The 20,123-nt window shown below is 42.1% G+C and overlaps 2 protein-coding genes across 4 annotated transcripts; one reads left to right on the top strand and one right to left on the bottom strand.

The window, feature by feature from the left end:
• Positions 1-311: 311 nt before the first annotated feature.
• Positions 312-7,099, top strand: LOC135089024 (ribonuclease P protein subunit p40-like). Of its 3 annotated transcripts, none has more exons than XM_063984183.1 (8): positions 312-676; positions 3,698-3,877; positions 4,119-4,263; positions 4,543-4,710; positions 5,280-5,402; positions 5,722-5,935; positions 6,389-6,520; positions 6,866-7,099. In XM_063984183.1, exons 2-8 carry the CDS (start codon positions 3,746-3,748, stop codon positions 7,089-7,091), a joined length of 1,140 nt encoding a protein of 379 aa, XP_063840253.1. In that variant the 5' UTR covers positions 312-676; positions 3,698-3,745; the 3' UTR covers positions 7,092-7,099. The 3 variants fall into 3 exon arrangements, with proteins under 3 accessions (XP_063840253.1, XP_063840254.1, XP_063840252.1); XM_063984184.1 differs by lacking the exon at positions 312-676 and adding an exon at positions 1,909-1,976; XM_063984182.1 differs by lacking the exon at positions 312-676 and adding an exon at positions 2,636-2,814.
• Positions 7,100-13,472: 6,373 nt separating this feature from the next.
• LOC135089021 (uncharacterized) lies at positions 13,473-16,638 on the bottom strand. The gene is made up of 2 exons (XM_063984171.1): positions 16,345-16,638; positions 13,473-16,233 (listed from the first exon to the last, which is right to left on the bottom strand). Exons 1-2 carry the CDS (start codon positions 16,478-16,480, stop codon positions 14,096-14,098), a joined length of 2,274 nt encoding a protein of 757 aa, XP_063840241.1. The 5' UTR covers positions 16,481-16,638; the 3' UTR covers positions 13,473-14,095.
• Positions 16,639-20,123: the final 3,485 nt, after the last annotated feature.

Here is a 20,123-nt window from a genome sequence, read left to right as displayed (position 1 = left end):
ATGAAGAACTATAATGCTCTAAAATACGGAAAGCAAGTAGTGAAACAAACAAAATAAACGAAAAAATAAGAACGAAGCAAGAGTAGAAAGAGGATCCAATAAAATCTCTCTCTCTCTCTCTCTCTCTCTCTCTCTCTCTCTCTCTTTCTCTCTCTCTGATGATCTGAAATATACCAACTAGGTATTGTGCTATCGCAAAAAAATATATATAATAACAGTAAAATAATGATAAATCTGTCTGTCTACCTATCTGTCTGTTAGTCTGTACGTCTATCTGTCTGTCTCTGGTAAAGGCTGTCACTCACGGGCTAAGGAATAGTGCTGTGAGGGCAGGGGGCGTTGGTGGTGGTGGTGGTGACGCTGGGGAGGCAGGGATTGGTGTTACATTGCTTTGGTCGGCACTGGTCAGTCTTGCCACACACTCTCCTAATAGTGATCAGTGCATATTCCTGGCGGTGGTGGTGGTGTGATTACATTGTTTTGGCAGTGGCGCTGGGGAAGGAGGGATTGGTGTTATCTTGTTTTAGTCAGCACTGGCCAGTCTTGCCACACACTCCTAATAGCGATCAGTGTTTGCATATTCGCGCACACACTCTCCTAATAGCTATCAGTGTTTGCATATTCCCGGCAGCTTCTTCCTCCATCAAGCAGCACCAGAGAGACACAGCTACTTAAGGTGAGTACAGTGTTGGCAGCCTCCTCCTGTCAGCCTTACCGCCCTCACCGTAACACACTCCTCCCTCGGACTTCCTGTCAGTTTATTCGTTATTTGGGTGTTTTTGAGGTTATTTATTATTTATTTAGGGTTTTCCTCGCATCTGAGTCTGAAAATTTAGCTAAAGATTGAAGGGAGATCTATGTAAACAAATAGATAGAGATAGGGCGTCCTTATTATGAGCTTTTTTCTGCTTCATCTCTTATTTATTGTAAGCCTAACACGTCACAAAGTGGAGCCACATGACTAGGCTTTCATATCCGCTAGCTAGATATATCCGTCATTGCTTCATTTAGTTACGATGGAAGAATAACAGGCAAAATAGCGGCCGTTCTCTCCACTGCCTAGGGCCGCCATGATAGCTGGCTACCTGTTTCAACCTGTTGGTTCCAGTATTTTTTTAGTAATTTTCTTAACTTCTGTATTCTGCTCGTATAGCATGTTTTTATGGTTTATAAAAATAATTATTTGCTTTAGAAGTGTTTTCGTTGCTTGTGTTGAGTTGTTTTCAATTTTGTGTTGCTTAACGAAAAATGTGGGGTGTTTTTTTGGCAGTATTTTGACAAACTTTTTTTTTTTATTTCACGCTCAAATTACGTCTCTTGTGTTTCTAAAAATCGCTTATGATTTTTAAAGTGTTTTTTCGTTCTTGTTGAGAGAAATAAGTGGACTTTAAAAATGGTTTATGGTCCTGTTAAAAGTTGTGATTACAACACTTTTTGTGTTATTGTCTCTATTTCAGCTTGTAACTAACTTTTCATTGCTTGAAAAAATAGTTCGTATGTTTTAAAGTGTTTTATCTTGTTGTTGAGTAAAAATGGGTGGACTTTTCAGTGGTTTTTAATCGTGTTTAGGTTCCAACACTTGTTTTTTACACAATTTCGGTTTTACTTGTTTACTTCTTGTTCCAGGTAACTTTTGATGGTGTAAGATGATAGTTCAGATTTTTTAAAAAATTTTACGTTCCTGAAAATTCAAATGTTGTGGACTTTTCAATGATTTAAATGGTGCCGAATATTTCAACATTTTTTCCATAATTCATTCGGATATTTTTTAAATACTACTCTGGCTGGAGCTGTTATAATATTGTGAATATTAGTTAAAGTATTTGTCAAGTCAGAATATATAAGGCATTCGAGCCTAGCTCCATTTTTTCAAGGGGTCAATTTCAAAATGAAATCCGTTACGATACGTAAAATAGCCGTGACGTCACTGCCGCCATCATGGACCCGGGACCTTGATCGGCTCCGCTGTCTCCTCGGTAATATTCATCGTACTTTGCAGTGTTTTCCTGGTGTTTCCACGTGTTTCTAAACTCAGGCGTGTAGATAAGAGTAAAGTGAGTAAGAAAATAAGAGAAATAGAGGAGGAAGAGGAAGGGAGAAGGAATGGAGGTGATAAAACAGGAAAATGCTAAGAAAACAATATTTAGGTTAATTTTTCCTGCTGCCCTGTCTGTCTTTGTAGTATTTGTCTTCCGTGACAGTGCTTTCAGTGTATTTGGTGTGTTTAGGGGGTGTTGGAGTGTGTCTGGAGGTGTTTAGGGGGTGTGCGCACACACCTCTCTCTCTCTCTCTCTCTCTCTCTCTCTCTCTCTCTCTCTCTCTCTCTCTCTCTCTCTCTCTCTCTCTCTCTCTCTCTCTCTCTCTCTATCTATCTATCTATCTATCTATCTATCTATATATATATATATATATATATATATATATATATATATATATATATATATATATATATATATATATATATATATATATATATATATATATATATATATATATATATATATATATATAACCTAAATTCTGTATTTGGAAAGTGGCAGTTTTGCATAATATTTGGAATAATTACATATGTACGATAATTTTACCAGAAGTACAATAATTTCAACTTGTGTAGTACGATAATATGGCCAAAACAATCTGGTAACGCTGGTGCTGGACCGCTGGCAGTGGCGTCAGCGGTGACCCAAACAAACGCACGAGGTCCACGCAATATCTTTCCCGTTGGTGCAGTACGCACGTTGACAGTGGCAGGCAGACAACAGGGCGTGTGTGTGGAGGCTGACTGACAGTGAGCCAAGGAAGGATAACACACAGGTAGGGCAACGTGTGCAGGAAGGCGTAGAGTACTAACAAAACACTTCACCTGCAGGAGGCGCAGGCGGTGGTGAGCTGCCCTGTAGTGCCCGGTCATTGCCTGCTCTCATGACAAAGGGGGCTGGTCTCGATTGATTTTCACTTACAGATCCCAACATTTTCAACCTTAATGTTGCTTTCTAGATATTATTTTGCCTGTTATTCAATTTAATAAGGTACTATCTTGTGAAGTACTTTAATTTGTAATGAACTCCACTAACCTTAATCTGTCTTAGGAAATCGTTGTAGTTATTACCATAATTATTAGTGTTATGCAGATCAGTTATTAACTGAATGTTTTAATATATATTGTAAATCTTATCAATAGCATTTTGTAAATTATTTTATCGTCTCTCCCCAGCCCCATCAAAGCCTGGTGGGAAAGCGCAAAAATTAATGAAATTTTGTCTTTGAGAAAAGTCATTATTTTCAAAGAATTTTGGCCTGGAGGAGCAAATGTGGCTGAAAATACGAGCTCCTAAACCTAACCCAACCTAACGGGGGCTATGGCCCCCTTGGTCCCCCAACCCAACCTCACCTAACTTAACTTGATAGAGGCTGCGCCCCCTTGATCCCCTAACATACATTTTGTGTTGTGATTGGCAGAAGTAATGCCCAACATATGAACACACACATTACTCTGTGTGCCTTCAGAGGACTTAGAATTTGTGAGGCACATACCAGATTTTTAAAGAACTGTTGTGGACACACTAAAGCTGATCCCCAAAGAAAACCACCACAAACATGTTGTACATCAAGTACCTCTTCACTTTATGTGAATATTTTACTGGTTCATTAGAAGATGCTAGTGGTTAGATTATCCAAACATATTTTTACATTACAGGTTACTGCCTATCTAGTGAGAGGTAGCTGGCAGTCAGTGGAATATAGAATGCACAATCCAGAGGTGGAAAAGCACCCACCACCAGAGTGCCGTCTGTACCATGGGTGCTACCACTGGGAGCAGGCTGGCAAGGGGGCTGCCTGGCGCAGGCTGGTTGACCAACACCCATTCAACACCAAAGTAAGAACGTAAGAAAATAAGGAAAGCTGCAAGAAACCACCAGGCCTACATGTGGCATTCCCTATATGAAACATACATACCTATTTCCACCCAAATCCCCATCCATATATTCGTCTAATCTTTTAAAGCTCCCTAATAACTCAGCACTTAATGATCTAAATGTCCTTGGTAAGTACCTTTAAAATACAAATGGTAGTCCTTGCATCGTGTTACTTATTTCCTTTATTGTTTCTTCTTTAAGATTTCCATGTTGATGCCTGCCTCACCCAGCCTCCCAACAGCCCTTCGGGAGCTGCTCACAGAGGACACACAGTTCTACAGAATTGATAAGCTGCCTTTGCATGAGTTGTGTGCACCTGCCTTCCTGCAAGCCTTCCTAAACAAAGGTGGGGATTAGCACCTCTCTTGTATCTGAGAGAGAGAGAGAGAGAGAGAGAGAGTGTGGTGAGTAGCTCTGCCTCATGAACATCTTGCAGGAGGCATAACTTGGGGTGTGGTGAGTTGAGTGGGGGGATAGGCAGAAAATTAGTGAATGAATGAATGAAAGTCAGAAGGTTAAACATGCATTCATTTTAAGCCTTTTTTAAATTTTACAGATACAGATATAGATACTCAAGCCATGTGCACTAAGAGCAGTCATTACCATTTAGTTTTCACTGCTGCAGGTCAGATGTTTGCCCTGAGCTACGACACGCTTCTGGACACAGACAACAGTGCTGCCCTCGCCCCCGACGGCTTGCTTAGGCTCCTGCTGAACAAACTCACCTACCAGGAGCTGGCCCTCAGTGGCTCGCTCTCCCCTGACATCCTGCGTACACCACTTGAGAAGTTTGGTGAGCTCTTGTGGCTTAGTGTTCTTGTAGTATGTTGCTCTTTTCAAGGGAATATTTTTGCCTTTTGCTTACTTTGTTACTTTTGATCATGGAATGATAGAAAACTTGTACACATTTGAAAGAAATAATATTTTGTGGCTTTGTAATTATGTAGTTATTGTCTTTCAAGTAAATGATGCTCATTTAAGTACAAAAGGATAAAACAAGTAAATATAGTTTACTTAATCCAAAAGAAAGTCCTAATGATGGAGGTAGATTCTTTTTCCACATGATGTGGATCTGTAGTTTACAATGCATTGTCTGTTAAAACAATGAAAGAGAACATCTTTACATAAAAATACATACATTTATTGAATAGGAACAAATGGAGATTATTTGATACTGAAGCAGTTGTTATTAGAATGTTCAAATATACATTTATTTGCTCGTTTGTAATTATTTAGAATATTTTAACTTTAGAAAGGAAATGTAATCCTATAAATAAGAGGAACTGTCATTAGAAAGATAAACTCTACTGAGTACCCTTATCATAGTTATTTCATCCATTTCTATATTAAACCTGTCTGCAGTGGTTGAAGTGGATCTGAAGGACATAGACTTTCACCCAGGAAAACGACACTACCAGCAGGTGAGGAGTGCCTTCACACAGCTCCCTCTTGCCTTCTCCTTCTGGTTCCTGTGGGTCCCGGATGGTAAGGAATGAACGAGTCATGTTCCTTAAAAAACTACTCATAATTAGGAATTCGTAAATAGCTGCCAATCATGAATTTTGCAGTTTCTTATATAACTCATAATGCATTTTCAGTATTTTCAGGGAAATGTTTGGGATTTTGCTTCTTAATATGTATTTTACACTTGTAAAGCAGGATAAAGGGCAAAATTATCTAATCCATAACCTCTAACATCAGTGAATTGATACTTATTCCTTAAGAAAACATTAATTCCAAAAGTGCAGTATTGGTATCATAAGAAAAAAGCTGCTTAATAAACAGTTTTCTCTCCCTGGCTCAGATCCTGACATTTGTCCGTCCTCTATTGCCAAGTACTTCCATGACCTTGGCTACAGCATCAATGAGTGTACGGCGGCACTGAGCCAGAATGTGCTGGAGAAGGCCTTCATGCCCTTCCCTGGCCCACCTGTAGAGGATGCAGGGCTGGATGACCAGGCAGCTGAACCAGAGGATCTTTTAGAATGGATTGGATGTCAGACACTTGGAATAAGACTGTAAGTATTGATGTTTGTGAGGAAATGTTCATGTTTATTTATCCTAATGTGTTAACTTGTCTTTTCCAAGGGCTGGTGGTGCTAAGAGTGTGAACAAAATATGTTGTGCCTTGTCTAGGCTTTGTGTGGGATTGCTGGCCTGGTTTATAGATAAATAAATGTTAAATTGTCGAATTTTTTTTTTGTGGGGGATTGCTCACATTTTCAGGGAATGTTGGTCTCATAGGTTGACAGTTGGTGGCATATAATGGGGTGTAGTTATTGTAAATTAAAAACACTTGTTAAATATATTCTAATGTAGGAGCCTTGCAATATGCCTTTAAATTACCACTAGTTGCACTTAATTATATTTATGCTGCTAATTGAGAGTAAAGAAAACTTAACAACCGTGAGCAATATGGGAAGCGGTGAGACAAAACTAATGGATGTCACCCATCACCCTCCATCACACAGGAGTCGTGAGGAGTCAGTGCTGTCTGGCGTGGTAGAGCCAAGACATGGAACTCCCATCCACAACCTCTGCAGTGTCCAGTCCTCTGGCTTCTTCCCTCCCAGCCTCATTCACCTCCTTATTGAGCACCTCAGGTCAGTGTAAGAAAACACATCTGAGAGTTTGGTCCTGGGCATCATGGAGTTAAGTAAATTGATTCAAGTTTTGGGAGTGAGACAAAGATCTTATGGTGCCAGCAATGGTTGTCGGAGAACACCTTTAATTTCTTAAAAGTAAATAAAAACTGCCATAAGCCATTAAGTAAAAGTTTTCAAACTAATATTTCTTGGACTTATTCAATTGTTTTGTACATTCTGATGTTACTATATTTACTCCTCAGGTATTATGAAAATTGTAAAGCCATTATTAATGCCCTAAAGAAAAAAAAAAAAATTGTGGACTTACTATACTCTTTTGTTCTATGAATGTTCTATCACCAGGTCATGGCTGACGCAACATGACGCAACAGCTGTTCCGTGGGTAAGCCTGACTGTGTATGGCCACCCAGACTCTGTTATGTCGTGGAGATGGGAGAAACAGACCTGCTCCTCCTCCTGGAATAACCTGTACACACTGGTGATAACGAGGGAGCACTTGCTTGCCTACATGCTGCTGGGGCCCGGCAAGCCTCAGAGACTCATTGTAAAGACCAATAAAAACAAATGAAGAAGCTACTTTGATGATCATTTCTTCCTCTGAGATTGTTCAAGAGGAAGGAAAGAGTTACTTGCTGTTGCTTTGGAAGACTTCTGTCCTTGGTGTTTTTGGTAAGGCTAAGATTAATTTGCCCTTCTTTTATTACTTATATATAGAGAGATGTAGAAATATGAAATTTTTACTGCTATGTTTCATTCAGCATGTCCTTGTCCTGTTAGGTATAGATGTATATAAAAAGAGGATAATGAAAGGTAGATTTTGTTTCATTGCTGAATTTTTCTTCCTCTAGGCACAGTACTATGCTGGGATGCCGAGCTGTGGAGGGACAGCACAAGGCAGGTTAGTATAGTGCATCCTTGGTGATCAGTACTCCAGTGACAAGCTGTTTGTCTTATCAGTATTTAGGTACAACTGATGCCTGTTCATAAGAATTTCCTCAGGGACTTCAGTGGTCATATCACCAATATTCAGTGCTCAACGGCACCATTCAGATTTGACTACATTTGCAAATTGTTGAAATTTTTAACTATATTGTGAGGAACTGAATTTTTTTGTATGTTCTTAGCCAACTCATCTGACTCCTGAAAATATTTCCTTCCTTGCATATGTATGTACATTGAGTTCCTTTGTGTGAGGGCACAGGCTGGAAAAACACTACCACTGTAATCTTTACACACTGAAAAAGGTTGCTAAAGGGATGGGCTGAGAGGGGAAAAATCCTCCATTGTATTTTTATTCCTATACTGAGACAAAGTGCAGCAACTTTGCCATCCTCCCTAAGGGATGTCAGTCTGTTGTATACTGGATGGATTTCCATATGTGACCCAATGAACATAATTGATTGATTGATTTATTGCCATAATATTAAATACAAATATAATTATTATATAGTTAACAACAATATGGCCTAGTCTGCCGAGCCATAAATGGCTCCTTAGCAGGCATAATGAATATTAACAAAATGTCTGATGACACATGGAAAATGTTTATCTAACAAGGTACTTATTGAAATATCTTATCATGATGCAGTTACATACAACCACATACATAAACACAACCTTCACTTACATGTACCACAAGACATTCCATGAGGAAAATAGTCTATGATAACCATAATAATACCCATAATAATAATAATAATAATACTAATAATGTCAATAATAATAATAATAATAATAATAATAATAATAATAATAATAATAATAATAACTACAACAGTATTATACAGAATAAATATCATTACTAGTAGTCGACTGTTATAATACCTTATAAAGCCATTCATAAACACACACACACACACACTCACTCACTGTATACTGTATACTCACTGTATATTGTACTGTATACGTACAATATCTAATATTTAAGTTATTTTTCCCATTGAAAAGAAAAAAAGACTTTTAACTTGTTTTTTTAAATGAGTGTACACTTGTAGTTGTTTTAAGATTTAGTGGTAGGGATTTCCACAGCCTGGGTCCCATGCACAGCAGGCTTTTGAGGTACAGGCTGGTGCGAGCTGGTGGACACACCAAGCTGGCCTCACTGCCCCTTGTGCTGTGAGCGCGAGCCACACATGTGAACACACTTGTGTTATTGTTAGTATCTTGCATATTGAGCAACTTGAATATTGCCAGAATAAGAAAATATTGATGTACTGAAAGGAAATCTAAAAAGTGTAAGTCTGTAAATAATTCTGCTGTATGCTTATAACAGCAATTTTTCTCAGAAAAGATGGCCAGGCCCCACACAGACACACAATATATCAAATAAGGGTAGCATAATGTATGATATAAATTCAACTTTTTTTTTTTGTCTCACTCTATGTAACATACCACTGCTTTTGATACTTTCAAACATGCTGACTTAATATGTGCCTTCCAATTAAGATTTTCGTCTATGAGAACTCCCAAGAATTTTTTTTCTGTTACTAGTTGAACAGTTTTATTTTCTACAATGACAGGGGGAAATTCCCTATTATTTAAACAATTTCTGAAAAAGACTAGGTTTGTTTAACTTGCATTAAGATTTAATTTATTAAGTGTTAGTCTTTTTTTTTTTTTTTTCTTAAATCATGTTTTAATTTATTGTGTAATGACAGTATGTTTTGTCAACAAAAAGCAAAGTGGTATCATCAGCAAAGATAATTTATTTACGTCTATCACTTACATTTACTATATCATTAATATAAATCAAAAACAAAATTGGGCCTAAAATTGATCCTTTTGGTACACTCTGCCTAATGTTACAAAAAAAACAAAAAAAAAAACACCCTAACTCAAATAACTTTTAAATAATGCCAGTGTTACTCCCCTAATTCCTATATTAAATAATTTATCAGACAATACTTGAAGGTATAAGGAGTCAAATGCTCTGTTGCTCAAATAACTTTTAAATAATGCCATATCAGACAATACTTGGAGGTCTAAGGAGTCAAATGCTCTGTTGCTCAAATAACTTTTAAATAATGCCATATCAGACAATACTTGGAGGTCTAAGGAGTCAAATGCTCTGTTGCTCAAATAACTTTTAAATAATGCCAGTGTTACTCCCTTAATTCCTATATTAAATAATTTATCAAACAATACTTTGAAGTCTAAGGAGTCAAATGCTCTGGACAAATCAAGAAATACACCTGCAGTAAAAAAATTAGCATTAAGATGCTTATAAATATATGAAGTGAATTTTATCAGTGCTGTCTCAGTTGATCTATTTTTTCTAAATCCATGTTGGCACTCAGTATGTTATTATGCGCTAAAAAATCTGTTAAGTGACTTGATATAGTTTTTTCATAAATCTTGCTGTATGCTGGTAAAACAGAAACTTGCCTATAATTGCCAACATCCTTTTTATCACCCCTTTTGTAGATTGGAAGTATGTTAGCAACCTTTAGATTATAGGGAAAAACACACTGAGTGAATGCTAAATTAATTAAGTACAAAAGAGGAGATTTCATGCTGGAAGTTAGTTTCAATAATTTAGAAGGAATATCATAAATACCAACAGCAGTGCATTTAAGATTATCAAAAATTTTCTTAATTTCTTGTTGTGTAGTTGGTGCTAAATAAAAGGAGGTGTTGGGTGGTGCAGCTAAGTACTGGTGGTGGGTGTCAAGAGACACTGCTCCGGCCTCACTGCTGCCACCAGTCCCGCTGCCACCAGTCCCGCCACCACCCACTACCAGGAAGTGTCTGTTGAATGTGTCTGGAGTGGCTGATTCAGTACAGTCAGTATCTATAAAAATTGGGATGATTAGGTTTTTGCTTCTCAAGAATGGTATTTAAAACTTCCCATGTTTTCTTTGTGTTGCCTTGATTATTGTTTAAGGTTTCCTTATAGTAATTATTTTTAGCCAATTTAAACGTAAGTTTATTTCTGTAAGTTTTGTTTTTATCCCTGTACGATAGTGGCCACTTAATCAACAGTCTTTCTAAATGTTTCTTTTCTTTGATACAAGCATTAAGAACAGAAGTAATATATGAGCAGGTCTTGTCTTTCTTGTTAATGCAAACAATTGTAATGGGAAAACATTTGCTAAATAATTCACTGTATTTATCATTAAAAGCGTTAAATGCTTTACTTGCACATCCTCATTGATATAACTCACTCCAATTAACAGTTGAAAGCATTTCTATAAATTTATTTAAATTAGTATTAGAAAATATTCTTTTAGAAATCTTTGTTTTCTCTTTTAGGGGTATATGTATTGCATGAGAAGTAAGATATTATTGGAAAGTGGTCTGAAATGTCTATATACAGAATAGAGTTCTTTACGTTAGTTTCTACATCAGTGGATCAAATATTATCAATAAGTGTAGAACAATTCTATGTAATTCTTGTAGGTTTTGTTATAACAGGAGTATAAGAAAATTAATACATAATACTAATTAACTGATTTATAATGTGGTTACTATTAAATTTTAATAAGTCAGTATTTAAGTCACCAAGGAGGTAAATACCCCTATAATTCTTCTCAGAGAACAGCATGAGGAAATCATTCAACTTAGGTATAAACTTAGGTAATTCTCCTTTTGGTCGTTGGTACATTGATACAAATAAATATAAACCTTTAGGGCGCTTGACCTCTACAGCAACACATTCTAACTACTTATCTATACAACACATATTATGTACTAAAGAAGAAGGATAAATGTTAGAAACATAAAGAGCAAACCCACCTCCGTCAGTGTTTCTGCATTGAGTAAACAAATTATAACCAGGAGGCTGAAATAATGTAGTTATATTACAATTTAATCTTGTCTCCTGAAATGCTATAACATTAGTTTTCATATAAACACTGATCTAAGAAATTCTGAAAATTGGAGGTAAAGCTCCTAATATTGAAACATAAGACTGTAAATATTACATCTGTAGACTTTAATTGTTGTTTATTGTCGCTGAGAAATTCATAAGTCGTGTGTGGAAGTGATATATTTCTGATATTTAGCAAAAATGAGTCGACATCAAGATAACTGTTATGTTTGTCATACTGTGGCATTACTGGCTCAAAAACAAGGTTATCTAAATAGTTAATAGATATAGTAAGAGGTGCACCGTTATCACTGATCAATTCAATAAATTCTTCATCAGATAAATGAGAAAAGGAGAGAGTAGCATCATGGGTATCATGATGTGATATGTATAAATATCTTTAAGATGTATTAGCTATATTACACAATTAGCAGGAGCTTTACTTACTTGATCTAAGATTCCTTCTACCAAATTCCTGAATCCTTGACCCCTTCCCACTGGTGTGAGCAACCTCAATACTGCCAGCAGGGTTGTCAGTGGCAGCGGCGGGCTAGTTTGCATCAGGTTTCTCAGGCGACGATCATTGTTGCTGACCTGACACAGTTTCATGCAGCCTGTCCCTCTCACGAATCACCAGCTTAGTATGCCAGAAATACCCGATCTTTCCTTCACTTTTGGCTTTTTTTTTTTTTTTTTTTTTTTTTTTTTCCTAGCATTGGAAGCTGTTGTCTCCTTTTCTCTTGTGATGTTAGGCAAAGATCGTCGTTCAGGAAAATGTTCATGCCTTTCAACTTCCTCGCATTTCACATTACCAGTTCCCTGTCACTGCAGCGAAGGAATCGAGTAATAACAGGTTGGGGACGCTGTTCCGTTTGCTGTCCCACTCGGTGAGCTCGCTCCAGCATCAGGTTCTGTAGCTCTATCTTGTCAGCAAGTGCACTTTTTCTTTTGTTTGTTCCCAGGTTTCCCTGCCTGGTCTCTCAACCAAACTGGTGATGTGTATGTTAATACATCTACTGTAGTCTCCAATGTAATCACAACGATCTTCCAGAATCTCACAGTTCTCACCTGCAGTTTGGCATTGCTTCAACAGATCCTGTGTGGTGGCCTTGTCTGTTGCTTTCTCCTTCTTCAGTTTCTTCACCTCTTTACTAAGATCATCTCCCTCACTTTGTGTAGATTCCAAACTTCTACTCAAGATAAGATAAAAAAATGTTTGTACACTACGTACTTATGACTATTTGTAATAAGAATATATCCTCATGCTCCTTCAGTTTTAATAGAATGATGGTTTGGAAAAAAATTAACATATTTCAGAAGAAAATAATGAATACATACACTGACTATGAAGATGTATATCCTGCATTTCTTAAAGATAGACTAATAACATGAATATTGAGGTATATCAAATGATTGTATATGAAAAGAATTTTCCTGAGTTTGATATGTGCGAAGTGGGGAAAAATTTTAGGAACAGAGATCAGATACAAATAGATTAGAGCAGAGGCATCATACACTAATGAGAGCAATGCTAGTTGTATGTACTTTTTGTAATCATACACCACAAGACATGTTGTGACACCAACTGTGACATGTTGGTCACAGAAGGACATGAGATGAACAAACTGATACAGTAGAACCTTGGTTCATGAACTCCCAACATCATGAACAAATTGGTTCATGAACTAGTTATGCAAACATTTTTTTTAGCTTGGTTCATAAACAATGCTTTGGTGTATGAACACACATTACCCACAATCCATGGAACCTCGTGCTTAGTTTATGTGTTGGTGCGATTGGCATAAACATTGTTTGGGGAGTGTTGTGTTCAAAATTTTTTTTCTTTTCCTTTTTTTTTTTTTTGTTATTTTAGCCCCCATTATGCCACCTAAGAAGGAAAAAAGTGTTAGACATCACCAGTCTTTCGGCTCAAAGAGCCCGGATATCGTAAATTACAGTATATTGCCAGTAATGAATATATATGGAGCAGGATGGGTTGCTGAAGATGAAAATTCACTATATCCAGAGAGAGAGAGAGAGGGGAGGAGGCACGCAGCAGCCTTCTACCCGAAATTGGGTAACCTCCTCCTCTTCTCCCTCACCATTTACCTGTGCCAGCAACAAAGGTAAATTACAGTACTGTTTGATTTAATTTAGTGTTATTTGTCTCCATTTAAGGATATATGTTTCTATTTCATTCTATATTCTTCATCACACACAAAAAAAAATAAATAAATAGAAAAATAAATAAAAAAAAAAAAACATATTTCTAAGGCTGAAACAGATTAATTGTATTTACATTAATTTCAATGGAAAAAATAGTTTTTGGTTCACGGAACATTTGGTGTGCGAATCAAGGCACGTAACAGATTGAGTTCATGAACCAAAGTTCTACTGTATTTGGGAAGGCAGCAGTCTGTAATATGTGTAGGCTGCTCTTTTGAGTTTGATGATCATCAGCACATTTCAGTAACATCATCTTAACACGTGAGTGTGTGTTTGTTCAGACTGAGTGGCATTCAATTATATACTTAAAATCTGGTGAAAAGTTAATGGTACACCTAAGAAACATTGCAGTTAAAAAATGTGAAGAATAATCATCCCTCCAACTGATTTGGCATAAGCTGGCTAGAATTCCAGTCACATGTAGCACAAACATCACAGAAAACTTTCCTGCTACCACCCTGTGCGCCTCTCCCTCCACCCAAAGAGTCTTGGTGGAGTGTAGCAAAGCATGTGGTAAATTCATCCCCGAGGTGTGTGAGTCACTTGAGGGCGCGCCAGGTCAGGGTGGTCGTCAGGGCGACAAGTGCTGCCGTGAGGATGTGGTGGTGCAGCAGACCCACAGCTGAGCACAGCGGCAGGCCCAGGGCAGTCATGAGGCGCCCCACTGGGTCATCAGCTTCCGCCACGCCCTCCTCAAACTCCATGTGCCTGACCCAAGGCCGTGCCAGCACCTCTACCAGGCTGGAGAGGCTCGGACTGACCTGCATGGCAGCCACCAGGGGACCTGCCATCAGCTGGTAGCCTCGCAGCGCCTCGGGGTTAGTTGCTGCCAAGCGTGCTCCGTAGGCGGCGTCTGCAATGTAGGAATCCCAGGAGAGTTGGCCCTGTGTGAACAGCTCTGTGCATATGACTGTGATGCTCAGCTTGAATTGAGTGCCCCTTGTAACTAGAGCGAGGCATGAGCCAGACATTCCCACGGCACATGATCCATAACACACACTGGGCAGGGTAGCCATACTGGCTGCCATAGTGTATATAAAACAAATACTGCAGCCAACAGTGCTTCCAATGCAACCACCAATTTGGGGGACAAATTGTTCGAACTCAGGGTGTTTGACGAGACCTTTCAGCTTCCTTATGATGATGTAAGGATTTGTATCCTTTTCTTTGGGTGGGAGAGAGGGCAGGCTGTGGTAAGGAATATAGTTGTGTATATCACGCCGCTGCCTGCCTCCCCTGGACTCCACCACCAAACAACTTGAAGACTCATTGAGTGTTGCGACACCCTGGCACCCCACCTCCACCTCCCTCCTGGCACGGCCCGGGCAGTGTGCCTTGACACTGAAGCCCCGCGGGGAGAAGTTGGGTATGAGGAGCACTTCTGGCGTGGTATGGACTGGCCAAGCAGCAAGGACAGGGCGGTTGGTGAGGGGGTCGTGGGCACGCACCTCCACCCTGGCTAGGGAGCCGCAGCCCGCGTGCTTCCCCAGCAGCCACATCTCCTCTCGTGTGAGCAGGCGAGCGGGGGCGTAGCTCCCCCTCACCACCCAGGAGGACGGGTCGGCGCCTTCGTGCACCCAGGTCATGCCCTCCAGCAGCCATGGCGAGTCCTGCATCACCATTGTCTCCACCAGGTGTTGCTTTACTAGACGGAGGCGTGCTGCCCACCCTGCTTGTTGCATGGCAGGGGCGCTGCCCATCTCCTCTGTCCGCCAGACCTCATGTTCCTGGCCAGGTTCAGCGCCCCACCCACTCGCCTCCTCCGGTGGGCGAGTCTTGAGTTGCGTCGCAGTGCGGGCGCTGCCGTGGAGTGCGGCATCGATAGCCAGGGTGGCCGCGTGGTAGGCTAGGGCGGCCGCCAGCGGGTCCGTGGGCGTGAGGACAGCCATGAGGCGGCGGTGGGCGAGGCTGTTAACACTGGAGGGCCCCGCCCACTGCACTGTGGTGACAGCGCAGGTCTCGGCGGCGGCGCGGGCGGCAGGATCAGCAAGGAGGGCGGCGAGGTGAGCGGGATGGGCGTGTAGCATGACAAGGCGGCCGTAGAAGGCGTCCCTCAGCGACGCCATGAGATGCGGCAGGTGGTGGTCTGCTGTCAGCCAGACGGCGGCCCCGGGCGCGTTGTCCAGAGCCTGACTCACCTGCATGACGGAGGGGCGTGCGGTGTCCAGGTAGACGGGCTGGGCCACGCTCATGTTGCTGGCCGCCGCCACCGCCCTGAGGCTCGGCAGGAGCGACTCTCCCGCCTGCGACTGCATAAGCACGGGCACGAGGTGGGTAGCACCACCTTCTGCCAGCGCCGCCACCTCCACGGCCATCAGCGCGGAGGGCGGGGGGGAGAGAGACGCCAGCAGACTGCTGCTGCCGTTGCTGCTGCTGCATGAGGGAGTGTCAGCGTCGGCTGTGAGCGATACGAGCAGCGCCTCCTTCCCTGCCTGCTGCAGGTGTCGACACAAGGCCTCCGTGTGCGTGGCGCCGCCGCCTGCCAGGAACACCCTCACGCCTGCCTCCCACAGCTGCATGAAGGCCGCCACCACGTCCTCGGCCGTCTCCGCGGTGGTGCCCTCCAGCAGCGGCACCCCTGCGCCGCTGCGCCGCGCTGCCAGATGGAAGGCTGCCCGCAGGTCAGCGTCTAGGGGCGTTCCCGTCGGTAGTAGACCCACTCCTGCTCCGGCGCTGTCTGTTAAGGAAACACCAGGTATGTAGTGAGGAAGGGGAGAGAGAGAGTGCGAATTAATGCACTAAAGTTACTGTACTTCGTGTTATCTCTGATAGGGTGAAGGATACACACCAGCTTTGCTGAGGAGCAGCCATGGGTTCACCACTGTTATCATCACTGCGGCCACCACCATCACCAGCACAGCCATGCTTGCTGCCACCGCCAACACCCAGCAGAATGTGCGGTGGCTGTAGAATAGCCCTTGCATGTCTCGTTATGGACGCTTGTCTGAAACACAAGATGAGTGGCATTACTTACTGGCTCGTGTTACTCTGTCTGTCTGCTTCGTTGGCTGCTGCTGCTGCTGCTGCTGCTGCTGAAAGTAGGTTCCCTCTGTCACATGTTTACTCTGGCAGAAGATTACGGCCACACTTTCAAAGACATCGAGTGCTTGTAGCCGCATGCTAAGTCATGTGTAATAAAAAAAAAAAAAATGTAAGCATCTCAAAATGACATTAGGCACCATGTAACTCACCAGTTAACCACACCACACTATAGTGGAAACAGACCATAACGTACGGCCAACACCCCGGTTACCAAGTTAGTCTGGTACCACTATAAGTTGGTACCCGGGGTGTCGGCTGGAGCTCAGCGCGCTTTGCCACCTCAACTCTTAAGTGACCTGACCTGGCAATGGCTACTCTGGTGGCCTGGCGGGAAGTTGGGGGAGGAAGGGGCGCGTGTATTGTTCTGGTCTCGGCTGCCTCCCGAAGTCAGGCCATAATTAATTTTTATTTAATTACTTATTTATTACATGTTGAGCCTACAATGGCCGCACATTTAGTTTGTTAGCGTCTGAACGGCCTGTGTGTGGGGTTATTGTCTGGATATCTGGTTGGTCAGCCTTGGTCCACATGGGGGAAGACAGGATGTTTTCAGGTGAGGCTTGCAGAGGCGCAAGTCCTCCGGTGCTTGCTGACACGTGCAGTAGAAGGCAAAGTGGAGAGCAGCGCGGACGTGATCTTTGGCAACAAGACAATCACAGAAAGGTGGCCAGCTTTCAGCGGGACTGGAACACGGGACCGGCCACGGCCGTCCCTACTGGAGATTGGGAAATTGTCAAACTGTACACATAATTAAGTTAATTCCCGTAATTGTAATTGTTTTCTTTACGTGATCATAGCACAGAGTGGGACGGGTGCTGGTCTCGCCCCTCCCTCCTGTAAAACAATTAGGAGAGCTACCCACGGATTAACGCGAGGGGCTCTTCACTCCTCATCCAAGGATGTGTCGCAGTGATAAGTGACGATCAGTCTACACACGTAGAATAGTCTTTCAATCCCTGTCTGTTCCTTGAGTGTTTACTGAACGAAAGCAGTGGTACGAGTACTTCACTTAGCGCCTTCATCCACCAGTCTCTGATTCTGAATCGTACCGGGATGAGTGGCGATGCAGGTCTTGTCAGCTGCTGGAAGCGTCTAACAGTCTGTGTCAAGGCTTCTCGTGTACTACCATGGCTGCCGTGAAGATCTGACCATCGTGTGTGTGTATGTTGGGGGGAGATCGCTATATGTGGATTTTAGTGTCCTGAGTACCAATTATATATCCAGACCTCATACTCGTGTCTTTTAAAGAGTGAGGATGCATACTAAAGTGTGCAGGGAACACACACAGCGGATGCGTCTGTATCCACGCCTGTCTTGGCTTATGTAGGTTGCTAGGAAAGGGATGCTCAGAGAATAAGGCCAGAGGTGGTGAAGCAGAGGCGCTCTGCTCCGCGGGGTTCCTTTCATTGCAATGTTTCTCAGTCTCCAGACAGGGCGACACGTCACTGCTGGAATACACAAATCCCGTTTTTTAGTGTAATGCCATCAATGTAGGAAATAAACCAGCAAGGTTCTGTACTAACCGGTAAACAATGGCATGGTGAATGCGTCACTTTCTGGAGTTGCGCGGCGCCGGTTGGATCAGACTGGATCTAGCGGAGCGGCAACCTGTGATATGTATCAAATGTGTCACTGCACTTTTAGTATTGAGGTGGTGGGTGTTAACGACCCCAGCAAGTGTCATGTCTGGCCGGACAGACTTGTCCGGCAGTCCTGCATCACACAGCGAGCACCTCGCCACCAATGGACGGCCCCAGGCTCACCCTGGCGAGGGACGTGCACGTGCTGAGGGACACTGACCGGCTGATCTCCATCCTGAGGGACGCGCTGTTCCCGCGTTCCGCCACCGCGTGGTAGTGCTCTGCCTTGAGGAGATGGCTGGCCGCGCCGCCCCGCAGCGCGGCCCTGGACTGCTCTGCACCCCTCAATGCCAGGGTGTTCACCCATATGGTGCGTGTGTGTGTTCAGATGCCTGGACGAACGATACCTGTACTAAAACCCCGTGCCCTCCCCGCCCTATATGAGGCCTTCGGCGCCTTCTGCCGCCAGAAGTACGTCACGGCGCACCAGGTGACTGTGGTGCGTGTGGCCTTGAAGTGGCTTGGGTTTAGGACCTGCACCTACCACGCTCTCGCCTTCCTGGTGTACGTGACGCGCCTCCGGGAGAGGGACTCGTGGCTCACCATCTCCTCCTTCAGGAGGTACATGGGCCAGGACACGGACCTGAAGGCCATAAGCATCGTGCGGGGCATCCTGTGGCAGTTTGCCCACGACATCAACCTGTCCCACAGCCAGACGCCGGCCCGCACCCCGTCTATCTTAAGTAACAAGGGAGAGCAAATGTACAGTCTTGTCCTGGTGTTGTGAACATTGCAGTGAGATTGTACATTGTTTTCTTGTAACAATGTTTGTTATGATAAACTGCACATTGACCTGAATAAATATGTGCGTAAATGAATAAATAAATACACTGGTACAGTGTTGATTGAATTCATGATGCACACATTGAATAGAAAATGGGAAGACGAAATATATATAAAAGAAAAATATAAGAATCTTTGTGTTTGTATGGATTGAATAGACAAATAAATACATTGGTATACAGCGTTCATTGGATCCATGATGCACAAACTGAGGACAAAATGGGAAGAAGGAATGAAAAAAAAAAAAAAAATAAATAAAAGGGAACATTGTTATTCCCTGAGCGGAGTGAGGGGGTTCTAATGTTCTAATTTTGTTATTGCACATCTCTACTCTACAACCCACTGCTCCGCCTGGCCCTTGGAGGATGCAACGATGATTTGGCCAGGGCCACCTTTTGGTGACCATCGCGTATCAAAATTGCGATAGCAGTCTCAGAAACATTGCCTCTTTAGTAACTTCTGACGGCGCATCTTTCTTATTTTATGACATTTGTTCGTCAGAGGTACTGTTTTTCCGTATTTTTGCATATTTCGATTTATCGGCATGTGAGCAAAGGTTTCTGCCTTGCAACTCGCGCAACTATGGCCTCATCACTACAGGTGGGGCTTGAGCACGCAAAATGCTCGAATTATTTGCCATAACTCACTTCATATACGGGATAGCCAGTTTTAGTTAACACCATCAGACTCTGCAGTGACTATAGAATCAAGAGGTATTGTAAAAACTTGACAAAACAAAAGAGAAAATGGTATTACGACGAGTTGAGCTGTGAAAATGTAAAAAATAAAAAATAAAATGTTTAAAACATGTTTTACTTGTTCTCGCTATTTTCAACAGTTGATCATTGAATGCTGAAATATGTTATTACATTAAGTAGGAAAAACTTTCGTGAACACGGTAGTGTGATCAGAATGCAGATAAATCTCCACATATTGAAAACACAGTCATTTATAACAACATGTCACTCGCCGCAACCATCATGGCGGCACGGCACTTGGCGTGATGGTACTAGGGGAGTGTCCGCGGTTGGGGGGACGGGGCAGCAGCGACACAGGGGGAACTTCAGAATTATATATATATATATATATATATATATATATA

This window comes from Scylla paramamosain, chromosome 32 (assembly GCF_035594125.1).
Source record: "Scylla paramamosain isolate STU-SP2022 chromosome 32, ASM3559412v1, whole genome shotgun sequence".
Classification (NCBI taxonomy): domain Eukaryota; kingdom Metazoa; phylum Arthropoda; class Malacostraca; order Decapoda; family Portunidae; genus Scylla; species Scylla paramamosain.
Note: the sequence above shows the minus strand (reverse complement) of the source record. Positions and strands in the feature narration are given on the sequence as shown.

What these genes read in the sequence shown, in the direction of transcription:
- LOC135089024 (XM_063984183.1), top strand. Translation starts at nt 3,746, where the DNA reads ATGCACAATCCAGAGGTGGAAAAGCACCCACCACCAGAGTGCCGTCTG. An exon ending in AACACCCATTCAACACCAAA is followed by an intron (nt 3,878 to 4,118) that starts GTAAGAACGTAA and finishes TTCTTCTTTAAG; the next exon opens with ATTTCCATGTTGATGCCTGC. An exon ending in CTCCTTATTGAGCACCTCAG is followed by an intron (nt 6,521 to 6,865) that starts GTCAGTGTAAGA and finishes TTCTATCACCAG; the next exon opens with GTCATGGCTGACGCAACATG.
- LOC135089021 (XM_063984171.1), bottom strand. Translation starts at nt 16,480, where the DNA reads ATGCAAGGGCTATTCTACAGCCACCGCACATTCTGCTGGGTGTTGGCG. An exon ending in GCTGCTCCTCAGCAAAGCTG is followed by an intron (nt 16,234 to 16,344) that starts GTGTGTATCCTT and finishes TTTCCTTAACAG; the next exon opens with ACAGCGCCGGAGCAGGAGTG.